The sequence below is a fragment of the Pipra filicauda genome, unplaced genomic scaffold (assembly GCF_003945595.2).
Source record: "Pipra filicauda isolate LSUMZ 115617 unplaced genomic scaffold, ASM394559v2 scaffold68_size4259465_pilon, whole genome shotgun sequence".
NCBI lineage: Eukaryota > Metazoa > Chordata > Aves > Passeriformes > Pipridae > Pipra > Pipra filicauda.
In genome coordinates this window covers 1-17,051 of record NW_024104853.1, presented here as the reverse complement: position 1 = coordinate 17,051, position 17,051 = coordinate 1, and the positions used below count along the sequence as shown (strand labels likewise).

General features: G+C 34.9%; 1 protein-coding gene across 3 annotated transcripts in view; it reads left to right on the top strand.

Moving 5' to 3' along the window:
- The window catches only part of VPS13A (vacuolar protein sorting 13 homolog A), a 93,263-nt gene extending 76,232 nt beyond the window's left edge, over window positions 1-17,031 (top strand). For all 3 annotated transcript variants that reach the window (XM_039388796.1, XM_039388795.1, XM_039388794.1), the window contains 17 exons: window positions 2,963-3,096; window positions 4,554-4,683; window positions 5,030-5,265; window positions 7,272-7,425; window positions 8,168-8,314; window positions 8,891-8,972; window positions 10,363-10,432; window positions 10,990-11,095; window positions 11,462-11,575; window positions 12,837-12,982; window positions 13,098-13,179; window positions 14,125-14,238; window positions 14,675-14,750; window positions 14,852-15,015; window positions 15,384-15,429; window positions 15,689-15,812; window positions 16,759-17,031. In XM_039388796.1, the coding sequence (XP_039244730.1) occupies window positions 2,963-3,096; window positions 4,554-4,683; window positions 5,030-5,265; window positions 7,272-7,425; window positions 8,168-8,314; window positions 8,891-8,972; window positions 10,363-10,432; window positions 10,990-11,095; window positions 11,462-11,575; window positions 12,837-12,982; window positions 13,098-13,179; window positions 14,125-14,238; window positions 14,675-14,750; window positions 14,852-15,015; window positions 15,384-15,429; window positions 15,689-15,812; window positions 16,759-16,888 (2,055 nt within the window). In that variant the 3' untranslated portion in view covers window positions 16,889-17,031. The remainder of the gene's footprint in view (window positions 1-2,962; window positions 3,097-4,553; window positions 4,684-5,029; window positions 5,266-7,271; window positions 7,426-8,167; window positions 8,315-8,890; window positions 8,973-10,362; window positions 10,433-10,989; window positions 11,096-11,461; window positions 11,576-12,836; window positions 12,983-13,097; window positions 13,180-14,124; window positions 14,239-14,674; window positions 14,751-14,851; window positions 15,016-15,383; window positions 15,430-15,688; window positions 15,813-16,758) is intronic.
- Window positions 17,032-17,051: the final 20 nt, after the last annotated feature.

The following is a 17,051-nucleotide window of genomic DNA, read 5'->3' as shown; positions in this document are numbered from 1 at the left end:
TATTCGATCCCTAACCCCAGAAGCAAGACAAGCTCTGGAAGTATGCTCCCAAGCTGTTGAAAACAGGCAAAGCAGACGACGACACCCTGACCTGTACATTCGCCTCGCCATCATATCCAGCAAGTTCCAACCTTTTGCCGTCCTTTTCCAATGGGATCAGGCAGAATCCGACCCTTTGAGAATTCTAGAATGGTTATTTCTTCCCCACTCTCCACCTAAGACTGTTTGGACCATTAATGACATGCTTGCTAAGCTCATCATGAAGGGTAGAGGACGTCTGCAGGAGATGGATGGAAGGGATCCTGAGACGATCTACATTCCAGCCACAAAAGACAACTTAGACTGGCTTCTTGCAGAGGATGCTGGGTTTCAGACTGCATTAGCGGACTTCCACGGTAATATTTCCATTCGCTTCCCAAAACATAAACTCTGGGCAGAAATAGGAAATCTACCCCTGATGGCCACGCGTCGCTGCAAACTACGACCAGTAAATGGAATCACAGTCTTCACTGACGCGTCTAGACGATCGAAAAAAGCCGTCGTGACATGGAAGAACCCTGCCACAGGACAATGGGACAATAAGGTACAAACCTTGGACCAAGGTTCTGTACAGGTTTTAGAACTAGCAGCTATCCGCATGGCATTTGAATTGTTCCATGATCAACCTATGAATGTTGTCACAGATTCTCACTATGCAGCAGGGTTGGTCTCACATCTCGAAGCCTCCTTCCTTCGAGATGTCACTAATCCTCACTTATTCACAGAAATTCGTACCATATGGTTTCTTATCAACCACAGAAAATTTGATTTTTACATAATGCGCACTCGGTCACCCACAGAACTTCCAGGACCCATAGCAGAGGGCAATCAAAAAGCTGATGCAACTGCTATGGTAACTACAGTTCCCAAAATTCTGGAACAGGCTAAACTCTCACACCAGTTCTTCCACCAAAATGCACGTTCATTAAAGAGACAATTCCAAATTACAATAAACCAGGCCAGAGACATAATTATGTCATGCTCTGACTGCCAGCGAATTACCCCAATGCCAGCTAAGGAAGGGGTTAATCCCAGAGGCATAACAGCCAATGAAATCTGGCAGACAGACGTTACACATATAGCTGAATTCGGTAAACTAAAATATGTCCATGTTACAGTAGACACACATTCCAGATACATTAATGCAACAGCACACACGGGAGAAAAAACCAAAGACGTTATCATACACTGGCTCAGTTGTTTTGCAATCCTAGGAATTCCAAAAACCATAAAAACTGACAATGGCCCTGCTTATTGTTCTGAAAAAATCAAAACATTTCTCACAGATTGGGGGGTAGTTCATTCCATAGGTATACCGCACTCACCCACAGGACAAGCGATTGTAGAAAGAGCTCACCGTACACTAAAAGAAATGCTTCAAAGACAAAAAAGAGGGGAGTCGGTATATAGCCCCCAGGAACGCTTGTGGAAAGCGTCATATGTTCTAAATTTCTTAAACTGTGATGATACAGACCATAGCAGGTATGAAAGCCAACATAAAACTCAAATACTTTCATCTTCCAAACCACCAGTTATGATCAAAGATCTAATATCTGGGCAATGGTCAGGACCGGTAGATCTCATAACATGGGGAAGGGGATATGCCTGTGTATCCAAGGGTACCAAATTGCAATGGGTCCCTTCTAGATGTGTCAGGCCTTATATTAGCCCTCCACCACAACAGGAACAACCACCAGAAGAAATAAGTGAAGGATTTGGATTAGAAGAAACATGACCAACAAGAGTAAAGACATCACACAGTGGGGAAAAAGAAAAAAAAAAAAAGGGGGGGAAAGAGATATGGGTCTGTTCCCTATGTGTGTAAATCTACATTAACATTTCCTTAAAACAGGGATAATCACAAAGAAGCAATAAATGATACAACAGAACCAAAAGAAACATATAAACAGTAACCAATGCAGAACCAAAAGAAACACATAAACAGTAACCAATACAAAACCAAAAGAAACATATAAACAGTAACCAATACAGAACCAAACCTCCATGAGTCAAACACAATAAGGGTTTAAGAGTGCGTGTGTAAGGAGAGAATGAAACGGTGGCCACCGGAGTATGAATGAGAAAGTTGAGTGGACGCATGTATGTGTGTGTGAACGCAAGTACACTTTATAGCAAGACGTCTTAAACACTACTTCAAACAACACCACGTCAGACACAACATCTACAACCCAACACATTTCCCTTTTTAAATAAAGATGATGCCATTACACAAAGTCACCCTCAGATAAAAGGTTATCCACACCTACAAACCCTGGGTAATTTGAGATTGTTTGAATATTGCACGAACCAATAAAGTTGTAAACAGTTCAATAAAGGCCTTGTGACGATAGGCCCTGTTTTTTATAATTAGTTGAAATAAGATTGGTTATAATAAGAATGTTAAAAATGTATTGTTTCTCAACTTGTTAATAAAAAGAAGGGGGAGATGTGGCAGGAAGAATGTAGCAATGAACCATGGGAGTTGTGGTCTCCCGGGTTCTCAGACAATATTTGATTGTCATTGGTTAGAGGGTCACGTGACATGTTCAGGTGTGGTATTTAAACCTTGGCAGTTTGAATAAACGGTAATTCTGCTCTGGCACCTGTTCGTGTCTGAGTGGGGTTCGTGCCTTGAACAGCACCTCACATTAATGCATATGATTCTATAAGGAAGGTTCCTCTACTACTAGCCTGAATTTTCACAGTACGGAACTTGTGCAGTTTTGCTTACTAAGTGAAATAATTGTTAACTAGTAGTTAGATCAAGGAAATATTTTGAAGATAAGGTAAAATGGCTTGTTTGTTTTACTATTTGATGGTTTTATCTTACGAGAGTAAAAGTTTTTCAAAACATTTAAATTACATTTGGTTTGCTGGAAATCCATTCCATTGTTACTTACCTAGTAATTTTTACAACTGATAGCTTGGAGGAATTACAGTGGATGTTAACCTGACTGAACATTCTACAGTGATTACCTTTTCTGATTACCATGATGGCGCAGCTCCATTTCTGTTGATAAACCATACTAACGACGAAATTATTGAGTATGGACAAAGGTATGTATGAAGAGTTTTAGTACAGATGTCTGCATAGAGATATGTGAGTTGTAACTTCATGTATTGTAAGCATGCCCATCTCTTAAGAAACCTGTTTTTATCTCTTAAGAAACCTATTTTTTTAAAAAATGGCTGTCTAATTTTGTCAGAGCACCCAAAAATCTCTTGCTTGGTAAGTTGAAGGTAATGTATTGTTAGCAGTGTTATGTTGTGCTAGGTGGTTGTACGAGTAAATAACCTATTTTGTGAGCTAAAGAAGCTCTCTGATGTCTTGTTTGAATTTTGTGGCCTTGCTTTCTACATTCCTGGTGAGGGCAAAGAATTGTGTTTGGCTTTTCTGGACCTGTGTGGGTGCTGACTGTGCAGATTAAGTAAAAAGTGAGCTATGAATGCAGTGCTGACAAGAGTAAGCATACCAACAGGATTCTTGAACTGTTTCTTTTTAAAAGCCAAACAGTCTCTAGCTTTTTTCCCTTTCAGTCAGTCAGGGTAATGTTGTTTAAAGATTTTTACTTGAAAAGTGGAAGACCTGCTGGTCAAATCCTGTTTGTTTCCTGTTTGTCTGAAAAATACAGTTGTTTGCTTTGGCTTTTATCTATAAAGACTAGAAATTTTTATCTTCCTAGCTGAATTTTGGGCATCCTTATCATAAATTTAATGAGAATAGAGTAGCATATTTCAGTTCCAAAAGTAAAAGCATGTTATTAAGGGCTTTGCTGAATGATGGGCTTGGGACATTGACTCTAAAGGAAACCTGTTCTTATGCATTTTACCATTCTTACAGTAAAGAAAAGCTTCCTAATGTCTAGTCTAAACCTCCCGTGGCACAGCTTTGAACCATTCCTATGTGTCCAATCACTGGATCCCAGCAAGAAGAGATCAGCACCCTTCCACTACCTCTCCTGGGGTAGCCCCCTTTTAGACATCAGTAGAAGACAAGTCTGCCAGTTTTTAACTGTATGTGAGGGGAAATGGATTTTAAAATATGTTTGCACGAAAATATCCAGATACTAAACACTGCACTTCTTTCTCTTCAGCAAATCATAGGGGGAAACTTTTCCTAAACAATGAATTTTGAACCCACATTTCTTATCTTGAAATATTAATGGTAGGCGACACAAATCCTGAGTTTTCCTTTCAGTGTTTAAACTCTACTGTCTGGAATTTTTTTCTACTTTATTTTTCCCCGTTAATCAAAGTGGGAAAGAAAATGAGTATTTAAAGTCTACTGTGTATATTTTTAAAATATATGTATGTATTTCGAAGTATAAATGCGTGTTTTTATAACTGTCCTGAGCATGGTTTTGTTCATGTTTTTTCATGCGTAATGCTATTTTTAGTTTTCATTTTTATTATTTGAAAATATAAGTAAAATGTTCTTGTTGAAATGCTAGAATGCGAAAGTCATTAACACAAAATATTTGTTGACATTTGAATTTAAAATTACTTTGTTCTAGCTCCCTTAGTGAATTGGAAGACTGCCTTCAGCCCAATAAGGCAGTACTGTATACTTGGGCAGACCCAGCAGGATCTAGGAAATTGACATGGAAATGTGGAAATAGAACCGAGGAAATTTCTCCAAAAGAGGTATGCTTATTATTGAAATCTCCTTCTAGTGGTGTCTAATTTATTGTCCTGTTCATCAGTGTATGTATGAAACTTCATATTTAATGAGTATGATTAGGAGTCTCATATATGAGTTTCAGACACAGAACAGTACCAACACCGTATTTGCCAGAGCTTGTGCCAGTAAGCGTTGTCTTCAGTTGAAAAGTGTGTGTTTGTGTTAGCCTCTTGTAAAATGTCATAGTTAATTTTTTCCTGCACCTTAAAAATGTCTTCTATTATTTTTTATGTTGCCAAGATGTATGCATTCGTTTGTGGAGTAAAATGATGAATAGAGTTCTAAAAACATTTCCTCTCTTGTTTGTAGGACAAAATGGAAATACTCAGAGTGGATTGCAGAAAAGCTGTCTATTTAATGTCATTTTATGAAGGTTTGCAGCGTATTGTCCTGATCACTGAAGATGAGAATGTGTTTAAATTGACATATGAAAGTGTAAAAGCAGAACTAGCAGAACAAGAAATTATTCTGTCTTTGCAAGATGTTGGAATTTCACTGGTTGATAATTACTTAAAACAAGAGGTGTCCTACATTGGAATTACAAGGTAATTTACTTTGTGTGCTGTGGTTTAAAATGTTTAACTTTGGGTATTTTCACTCTGTGAGTTTTATTTTGGGTTGTGATGGAAGAGGAACAAGAGATTTAGGTTAAGAGTATTTAGAACTAAATCACTCTATTTTCCTGGTCAGGAGAAATGTTTTCACTGTTTTATGTTAATGCATATACTTTCTGTATCTGTGTATTTTTGGAATATATATTTGTAACTCTGTGTGGCAAACTTCCCAGTACACTGAACAGAAGTATTTCCTGTTCATGTAGTTTGGCAAGTGATAATAGAATTTCAAGCTGTAAGGTCTGTGGTTAGTTTGTGTCAGTGGATTTTTCTATCTTCACTACAGGAACAGTTGCTGAATTCTGTGTTGGAAATTTTGACGCAGTAGCAGCTTATAGGTCTCTTTAGTTTTGATTGATAAATTATGGTGATCCAGAGCACTAATACTTAGATTTCCTAAGAAAAAATTTCAGAAGGAAGCAGAAAAGAAATTATATAATGTTTGAATATATGATAGCACACATTTCTTAAACAGAGGCTCTTTAGAATGTTAAGGGACACTTACATATCATTGCCATAATCTACACATTCCTGTATATTCACAGCCACGAGGTTGCAAGAGTGAGGGTTGTTTTTTCTTGATTAATTTTTTTCACTGCACTGTAAAATAAACAAGCAAAAACTTCTTATATACATATACTTCACACAGTCACGTCTGTCATTTACAAAGAAAATTCCAGTCTGTGCCCTCACCTTGAGAAACTGTGCTCTGATGTCTAAACAGTGGAAACACTCCATTAAAAGTGACATCTGATTGCCTAGATTCATAGTAGTGTTGAGATTTTTTTGGTGTTGGTGTTTTTGGAAGAAGTCATCCATAGTCAGTGGTCTAGCAATGCTTATAGTTGGTATTGTTTTCTTGTCAAACCCTGAATGGATATCAAGCTCCGGGGAAATGGATGGCAGTACTGAAATTGAGCTTCCTTTTTTAGGAGGAACAAAAAGAAAAAAAAAGACAAGGAACAAAAAAAAGTGGGGAAAACTCCCTAGCAACTTCAAGGCGTTACTCTGTTTTGTAGCTGTTGTTTTGTGTTTTAGCTCACTTTTTTATTTTGGTGGTTCTGCCATTGATGTGTCTGAACACAGACACAGATGTAGCTAAAAGGGTTTAGTGGACTGTCTCAAAAGCTGCATATCTGTGGAAAGAGTAAACATCCTGCACCTGCCTGGCAGTGTTGATTTCTCCCTTGTTTTATGCCAGACTTGATGATGTCGGAGGTCCTTTCCAACCCAGCTGATTCTGTGATTGAGTGACTGTAAGATGAAATTAGACACAATAGTTTCTCATAGAAGCAGTGGAAAAGAGTCCAATGCCCTTTAAAGTTGGTTAATTATTTGTATTAATAAAACTCAGAGACAAAAGAAAAGAATTGATTTAGAGATAACTTTTAAAAAAAAAGCCCAAACAAGCAACAAAACCAAACCCCCCACCATAAAATCGGTAGAGGAAACATGTGAACCAAAGTCACCATCAATTGATTTAGATGGAATGAGTGAAGAAACAATCTATCAAAAATTAGAGGCAGTTCAGGAGGTGTTTTGTCTTGACTTAAACTTCTCGATTTGTAGTAAATTTAAAGTGCCAAAATACATGCAGGAGTATAAGCAGAAAAATACATTGAGATTGTACAATAATGGATGGCAGTGCTGTTGCAACTGAGCTTCCTTAAATATCATTACATACCTGTCTTCATCGAAGTATGGAATTATACTGACTCATTAACTTTTCTTTTTTGTATCATATTGGAGAGACTGGCTTCTGCTTAGTACCAAGAAGGCAGTGGGTGATTTGGGTCCCTTTTATTTACTACAGTAGTGCTTTATGATGTTGTTTTTCATTCCCCAGTTACAGCCTATTAAAAGTGATGCTACAGTAGCTGAAACGTGTTTTGAAATGGCTAATACATCTCTTTTGGTCCTTTGTTTTGTTTTCAAAGTTCTGATGTGGTTTGGGAGACAAAACCGAAGAAGAAGTCAAGGTGGAGACCAATGAGTGTTAAGCAAATTGAAAAATTAGAACAAGAATTCAAAGACTACAGTGAGCTGAGTCCTTCAGAAAATAAGATTATTGAGTTGGAATCAAATGTTTTGGTATTACTGATAGTTCTCTAATTCTTTTGTTTGTATGTATACGCTAGAAAAAGATCATATATCAATTTGGCTGACTTCCAGTGAAATTTGAGATATATCAATTTACGCAATCCATTTGAATATCCTTCTTCATCTCTGTCTTTAAAAAAATTTGGAAGGAAATCCACAAACATTTGAAAGCTTCCTTTTTGTTGTTAGCCTCTAACTTTGAAATTGAGGTATAACATTTTTGCAGGTCTTGATACTAAATATTCATAAAACTACAGTAAGGAAGCTTTGCACTTGGTTTATGTATTATACCAGTAAATGTATTAGTTTGGGATTAGTTTGTTTGTTTTAGCATAAAATCTTCTATTTTTAAGATGGCTTATTATGGGATAATTCAACTGTCATTCAACCACATATAATTGAAAAATAATTTCAGAAATTATTCTGGAATGTTGAAGCACATTATACTCCAAATGCTCAGTCCTCTTCTATAGAAAAATTCTTAGATGCTCCTCAGAAATGTGTTATCGGAAAATAAACATTGCATAAGTAAAACCAATATTTATCTCAGTCATAGACCATTATACTACTCAGCTTTTCCTCTAGAAAGATGTGTATTAAATGCTAGTAACTCCCAAATAATGTAGGATTTTGTAATTTTATTTCTATTGAAATTTGTGACAAAATTTCTAAGTATATTATAAAAAGCAGTATTTTAAAACAGCATACCAAATTTTCTGTAATATTACAATAGGTATGTTTAACTCCTAATGGAATGGACATGAAAATTCAACAACCAAATGAAATTCCTATCAGAAGGAATTATCTGCCAGCTTTAAAAGTGGAATACAGTTCGTCTGCACATCAGAAGTCTTTCAGAATTCAAATTTACAGGATACAGGTGAGTCTTGTCAGAAAGTAGTGAATTACTTATTCAGAAAAAACAACTTTTATAGAAACTTGGATTCATTTTTAGAATTGTTTGAATTTCTCATGTTTTCAATTTATTTGTAATCATTGGCTTTTACATCAGGTTCTCAATCTTTGGAATACTACTTAAATGCCTCTAGGAAAAAGAAAAAAGATAACTATGACTGTTCAGAAAAAAACATTTGCCATTCATCTTCCGTGCTTTTTCTTGGAGCTTTTCTTTGTAACCAGCAAAAAGATATGTGCGGTTTCTTTTCTTGTTATGCTCAAGTTTTTTAAAACAAATCCTTTGTAAAAATTTTTTGGACCATGTACTTCATTTTGTGGACCACCAACTTACAGAAGCTTTTCTAAACTATTTGAATTGGATTATTAAATTTTTAAAATAGATATATTTGTAAGCACGATAGTAGCTTTCTTTCTGTTTTCAGTTTGGTGGAAGACTGCTGGTAATGTTCATAATTCTTTTGTTTGTCCTGATTTTAAAGTATTTCACTATTGAAAAGCTAACGTGCTGCACCTTGTCCTGTCCTTACCCCTCTAATAGATACAAAACCAGATTCCTGGAGCCATATTTCCCTTTGTGTTCTATCCTATTAAACCTCCAAAGTCCATCACCTTGGATTCAGGTTTGTTGTTCTAGTTTAACATAATCCATTTAAAAAGACAAAATAACTTATTTGTACTGAAGTTAACCATGTCACTTCTATCAGATGAAGTCTGTCTGAGCCTTCTGACTACAGATAACAGCACAAATACTAATGTTGGAGATAAGGAAGCAGTTGTGTCTACAAAGAAGATACACAGAAAACCATTTCAACAGTTAACAGTCAGAAGAAAAAAAAATTTCCTTTATCCATCAATATCTTAGCTTTTAAGCACATTTTTTGGCACGCTAATTCATTGCTTTTGGAGAGCATAAGCATGAAAGTTATGCTCAAATCAGGCTTAAAATGAAGTTTTGGTAGTTGCATTCAGACCACAGCTAAAACTTAATGCTGACTAATATACGAGAAGAGTTGTCTGCTGAAAATAAGAAAAGATAGATTTCTTGTTAATGTTGATGATAGCGAATCTGGTGCACTGTTTCTGTCTTGGTTGCATTTCGAGTTGTGGGGCATTGAGGATTGACTTTAGTGAATCTTTAGTCTTCCATTATTTCCCTATTGCTTCAATATCTTAATCATGCAGTACATGACCTAGTGACCTATCTGAAATAACCTTAACTAATAGGAAAAGAAATGTCTAAACTCAAAATTATTTATAAACTCTGTAGATGGAAAATTATATTTTGTCTGGTTTGTATTTAGCCTTCCGACTTCTCCATTGCTTGGAGCATAGTGACATTGCTTGCAGTGTCTCTCTACTACGTGATGAACTGATGTCTTTCATTAAATTTTTCATACCAAATTCACTTGAAAGATCTGAGGAATATCAAAAGGGATTGTGGATTGAGACAAAAAATAATGCTTTAATTTTTTGCAGAAGCTAATAGGATGTCAGGTGTTCATTCTCAATATGATCAGTTTCAAGCTACAGTGCATAAATCTGCAGAATTTTTTGTTCGGTTCTGGGTTTTTTTGTTTGTTTGGGGTTTTTTGTTGTTTGATTTTTCGTTTTGTTATTTTTTTCTTCTATTTTGGTTTTTGGTTGGTTTTTTTTGTAGTTGTTTAGTGTGTATCTTTGTATCAGCAATTGGAAAATCTTATTCCATAACGAAGGAAATTATATAAATCTAAGATTATATCAGTATTAATTTGCTTTTAAATGAAAATGGTGCATTTTAAGAGGTCAGTGAAATAGCATTTTGATGTTCCATTTCATCTTTGCCTTCCCATTCCTTTTTGTTCCTGCTCTTTTCCCTGACTTAGTTGTTTGCCAGTCATATCCATTATGTAATCCTGCTTTACAGGATTGAAAAAACTCTGAATGTATATGACATTTTCATATTAAAACTATAAAGTTATGTATAACGTATGACAGTCTGTGCTGATCTCTTTTTGTTTTACAACTTCATAGCACCAAAACCATTTACTGACGTCAGTATTGTCATGAGAACTGCAGGACATTCACAAATATCTCATATTAAGTAAGTATTTTGACATGTTACATCTCTTCTGCTATTGATTATGTTTAATCAAGCTTTAAAATTAAAATTATTATAGAGGCAAACATAATGAATGTTAATTTTAGCGCCAACTCATTCTTGGAAAGATCGGAGCACTTTAAGAGAGATAAAAGCTCAATGCCTTTTGCTATCCCCATAATTGCAGAGCAAAGCAAGGATTTTTAGGTGTCTTTTTAATGCAGATTTTAGTCTTCTTTAATTTAGAAAAAAAATCTGTTTAGTGGTGGTATGTAGAGTGTTAAATGCCACTACGTGATTAAGATGGTTCTGTTTACCAGAAATGTGTTTATCTTACACCTCTGTGGGAGGCCTTCTTTTCACCAGTAATGATGAATCCCTCAAAAAAACCCAAACCAAAACAAAAAAGAAAACAACAACAAAATATTACAAAAAAGCCCCACACCAGAAAAAGCCGCTATAAAACCTATACCTGAAATTAATACATAAGTGACCTAAATATCCTGTATTAAGTGTTACACATTTCTGTAGAATCCTTAATATTTTTTTTTATTTTATAGGTATTTTAAGGTCCTGATTCAAGAGATGGATCTCAGATTAGATCTCGGCTTCCTGTATGCACTTGTTGCGTTGTTTACACGGACTGATTTGCCAAGTGACCCAGAGGTAGAGACCTTTTGTTGTTTGAAGAGAAATAGATTTTAAAGTTGTAATTAGTCAAATTGTATTAAAAAAAAAAGGTTTTCTGTGTCCGTAACAATGGTTAATTGCTGTGTGTCTAGGATTGATATGAAGCTGTGAGTTTTTTAATTACTGTTGCCTGAGACAGATAGTAAACTCTTTCCTTTATCTTCATCTTGAATGCTATGGAAAGAAGGCTTCAAAACCTTACAGTACAGGGTAAATGAGAGGAATTTGTACAAAGGAGAGTATAAGCAGTATTAGTCAATGTATTGTGTCTCAGTGACAAATGCATGCTAGTTTAATATATTCCAACTTTTGAAGTAATATTCATTTGAAATGCATTTACAGATACAACATTTCAAAAAGGATGTTGAATGTCTTCAAGAAGAACTGATGAGTGTGTCATCAATGGATACATCACAAATCAGCTTGTATGAATACTTTCATATCTCTCCAATTAAGGTAGTCCTTTTTCACATTACAATGTGTGTTTACTCTCTGAAGATTTGTCTCCTACAGGATAATAGGCACTGGAAATGAAGACATATAGAGGTGATCAAAACAAAAAGTCCCAGGAAAGTGCTTTCATTGTTACCACTACCTTAGTATTTCATTCCTATCCATTACTTCCTTTATAATGAGTAATGATTTTTCTTTTTATTATGTAAGATTTCCCTGAAAAATTCTCTAGTTTGTGTGCAGACAGTGTGTTGTGGATTGGAGATTTAAGTAATTTCTGAATAACATGTACAGCCAGGGTAACAAACACTGTTAAAGCTGTGATAGTATCTTATAGGTTCTATAGCAGTACTTAAGAGAATTTCATCTCCATCTCATAGGAAATAAATAAAGGAATTATTTTAGTTTCACCTCTTTGCAGTATCTGGTGAGATCTTAGAAATTACATTGGACAAGAAAAATTGCATAGAGGAAATAGGATGGAATGAATGGGCTTCAGGTTCTAATAAAGGATTAGTCTTTAATGATTAAAAATTAAATGATGGGCTGTGTATCATTGAAATGAGCTATAGTTAAGCTGTGTTATAACATAAATTAATGAGTGGCACATGATATTGTCTTCAGAGAATCAGCAACAGACATAACTTCTTCTAATCTGATTTGGAACACTGCTGAATACATTTGTGCACTGTAGAGCCATTTGAGCAATTTTCCTGAATGTTTTTGTTTTGAGACTGTCTTAATTTCTGTGAAACAAATAATTTGATTATTTCAGGTGTGCACAGGTGGGATTTTTCTTGTATACATATTCCAGTGTTTATTTAGCACCTGTAAAACTTGTGTTAGTAATTATTTGTTTTCAAGCTTTTGTTTTACACTCTTGCTTGGACATCATGCTATGTTATCATTTTCTATCTGCTTTGATTTTGGGTATAACTTACAGAAACCTAATATTTTGGAAACAAGCTAAAAACCTAAATTAAAGCTAAAAGAATCTGGAGACCTTCTCTGAAAACATGAATAAGCAGTTTCTATTTCCTGTTTTCTTAAAGGTAGTTTGAATTACTCAGTTTGGCTTTTTGTCAGTGGGGTTTTTTTGGCCTACATGGTGTATTTATGTACTCTGTTACAAAGTTACTGCTTTCAGTCAAGACCAGGAATGTCTTAACTCAATTTTTAAATAATCTAAAATATTATAAAGGTAGAAATATAATATTTTTAATAATGAACCTTGTTATTTCCCCATCTCATTTTTATCCTTTAGTTACACTTAAGCTTTTCACTCAGTACGGGTGGAGAAGATAGTAATAAAGAAGAAGGAAAGAATGAACTGATACCACTTCAGTCCTTGAATCTCCTGCTGAAGAGTATAGGGGCCACCCTCACAGATGTACAAGATATTGTTTTTAAGTAGGTTAAAAATGTGATTGTAAAGATCACTCCCAAAGATTATACCAATATTATGTTAGATTTTATTTTGCTCTGCATAATAAGGATTTACTTTTTCTCTTTCCTGTTTTTTTAGGTTGTCGTTCTTTGAACTCAGATATCACTTCTGTACTACACAACAGCTCCAATCAGCAGTTGTAAAACATTATTCGAAACAGGTTAGAATATTCCAGTAAATTTATATTTTGCAAGTGTTACTCTGTGTTTTTGTTCTGTGAAACTGAGTAAAATTACTTATTTCTAAGTACAAAGGTAAAATAAACACATATGAAACAATTACTTATTTAAATTTTACTTCCTTTTTACTGGGGAGAAGTGACATAGACAACAATGCAGCTTGCTGGAATGGGTAGGGGAAGCAAACACAATGCAGCTCTGATAGAACATAATTAGCATGAAAATATTAATGCTTTTTCTTGGACATTAGTAGCATATGAATTTTGCTTCCTTCTTGGCTTTTGTATACTGTTGAAGTCCTGTCATCCAGTGGAGAGAATCCAACACACACACTTGTGCATGAAAGAAGTCATCATCTTGTATCCATCGACCATTGATAATAAGGGATTCTTGGGACATTTTAGTTTAGTGCTCTGTCCATCTTTAAAGGAGAAAAAATCAATACAGTATTTTGACTGGGGAAATGAGTTATCTCTTGTTCTCTTTCCCTTACTTTTCACAGGGGGAAAATTTGGCGTTTAGGAGACGTGCAACCTTTTTTTTTAGAACAAATTACACTTCATATAGATGCAGTTACAACATTTTGCAGCGACTATCAACAAAATTTTCTTAGCATATACAAAGAGACCATAGTTTGTCCTGTTGTATGAGAGAAATCTATGTAACATGTTGGCTTTGTAAAATCTCAGTAACTTTAACAACAGTTACTGCTGAAATGCTTTTAAGTATTATTGTTTCTTTGACTGACTTAGTGTGGTTTACTGACTGATTTTAGTACAACTACTACTTTTCCAAGTAATTTTGTGGTTTTTATATTAAACAAATGTTTCTTTCACTGTTTCTAATCTGTAGTTTTCTAAACTACACTGTTTGCCTTTGTTTCAGTGTAATTTAGGAAATATTTAACTAAAAACTCTTTATTTTAGGCTATTAAACAGATGTATGTTCTTATTCTTGGCCTTGATGTCTTGGGTAATCCCTTCGGATTCATAAGAGGCTTGTCTGAAGGAGTAGAAGCATTCTTCTATGAACCATACCAGGTAAAAATCTCTGCTGCCTTTTTATGAAATGTAGTGTAGAAGTAAATAGATAGGAATTGTATTGAAAATCTATATTAATACCTGTTCAGGTTTTAAATTTAGATTTAGAATTCAACATTTCAAGTGAAAGTGCCTGGAAAACTCAAGTGAGATCAAGAGAGGGAAGTCCATCTAACTTAACTCACAAATGACCGTTCCTTACGGTTCTTACTTTACTTCACCTTAAAATAAGCAGAATTCAGGAAATTAATTAGTATTCTAAAATAGTCTGTCATTCTCTCACAGGGGCTTTTGTGGGCACTTTCACACTTTTTGCTCAGTCTTATCTTCTTGTTCTCTTTGTTGCATATAAATCCCAATAAAAAAGCAAGATTTAAAAATATATAATGCATACTATTTGAAGCTTATCATAAATATGTCACTTTTTTTCTCATAGGGAGCCATCCAGGGTCCTGAGGAATTTATAGAAGGAATGGCACTAGGACTTAAAGCACTAGTAGGGGGAGCTGTTGGTAAGTTTCAGCATTGTGATGGTAGTTTGCTTAATAGTCAGCAATAGAGTTGAGTATTTGTAAATTGCATTGGAATTTTAATTTGATTTGTATTCCAATAGGTGGATTAGCAGGTGCTGCCTCAAGAATCACAGGTGCTATGGCAAAAGGAGTAGCTGCAATAACCATGGATGAGGATTACCAGCAAAAAAGGAGAGAAGCTATGAATAAACAGCCCACTGGTCTGAGAGAGGGTATCACTCGTGGTGGAAAAGGATTAGTTTCTGTAAGGAGGAAAAAAAATACAATTAATTTTATGTGGGCAAAAGTAACAAGGGGCTTGTTGTAGTCACCAGAGTGGTTAGTTTTGAATTTTTTTTAGTTAGTTAGGTTTTTGTTAAGTTTTAATTGTGGTTTTGCAAATACATAGCCTCAATTGAGTCATAGTTTTAAAGAAAAATGTAAGAGGGTAGGAGAGAAGGTAGAAATTGTGAAGCATGTGCCTCTAATTCTATTAGCTCGGAGTGAATTTTAGAATACTCCCAACTCATGTACTTTGAGCCTATTCATCAATGAAATAGAAAGAAAAATGCTAAAAATGAAAAATATTACCTGGAAGCCTTTTGGTAATGTCTCTTTTGTTTATCTTGGTAGGGTTTTGTCAGTGGCATAACAGGAATAGTTACAAAACCAATAAGAGGTAAGTTTGGGTCTTGTTTCATTAACTGTTCACATCATGGTAAATTCTTCATATTTGATGAGATATTATAAGTCTGAGATATAAAACTCAGATTTTATATTCCTGCTGATTTTATATTCCTGTTGTTTATATGAACTCCGGATGGAGACTGTGTAGTTGTGTATCAAATAAGAGTTGTATTTAAATAGTAATAAAGTTTGCTACGATTGTAAGAAAAACTCAGTGTCTTACAATGATTTATTGCTCTTAATGCTTTTAGGAGCTCAGGAAGAAGGAGCAGCTGGTTTTTTCAAAGGTGTCGGAAAAGGCTTAGTGGGAGCAGTAGCTAGGCCTACTGGTGGAATCATAGACATGGCAAGCAGCACATTTCAGGGTATTAAAAAGTAAGTAAAATAAGTCTACAGGATAACATATGGCATGAAACAGACAGTAGTACCAGTAGTACATTGTGTCTTCCTATCACTTCTGTGTTATTTACATAATAAATAGGTGGCTCTTTAACAAAATACACAGTTGACAGCATTTAAAAAATAGCCACAAATCTCAGGTATTTCTCGCATTACTGAAAAACTAGTTTTAAAAGCCTTCATGATTGGATTTCCTTCAATTGCTGATTTTTAACTTCTACCCAAAATAAGGAGATAAAAAAGACTTCTCAGATGAATCTAAAGTTACTTTATATATTATTACTATTGTATGAGATGAGTTCCAAGACCACCAGATTATGCTAGGATCTGTCATGGTCGTTCAGACTGAGAACTGTGTTAAGACTGCATTTGAATACTTGGTATTCTCACTTTAATGAATTCATTGCTGAAGATTATCTCACACTGTAATGTATAAAGAAGTAGGAAACAGTTTTGAGGAGGCATTTAGTAACTTTGTCTGAATACGGCAGTTCAATGGCTCTGTTCTTAGTGAGTTAGGTCACTTTTGCTACCATAAGAGTGCCAGTCTCTTTTGTTTTCCACTTTAAACTCTTTAGCAGAGAAATGCAAGAAACATATCAGAGTGGAAGTTCTGTATTTTACAGTTGTCTTTAATTTTGAAGATTTGAAGTACAATGCTTAGACACTAATTACGTATTACAGGCATGTGCTGTCCTGTGCCATCTAGTTTGCTAATAATGATTCTCTGAAACAGATTTCTGAGTCTGTTACTCTTTCACAGGATGTCTACTTCTTTGCAGAAGTACATATATAGACAATAACAGTTGCTGTACTAGGACTTGAGTTTAATTTGTATATGAAATAATTTAGAGCCTTAGCTAAATATTATAGCTGAGTAGAGATATTGATACATATCTGAAGTAATCTGTTTTATTGTCAGAGTTGCAGATTCATCAGATGATGTGATAAGCCTGCGCCCACCTCGCTTCTTTGGTGAAGATGGAGTTATTAGACCTTACAGATTAAGAGATGGAACTGGAAGTCAAATGTTACAGGTGAAGGAAAAATGAGAGATAGATTGACATACATTTAAACTCATCTTACATTAAAATAAATATTTTAGAATTTCCCATTTCCTAAATTCCCAGTCTGCCCATACCTAGTAACTCAATAGTCAAGAAGTTTCATTTAATTTCTTAGGCGTATGCCCACTTTAGGGATACAACTGTGATA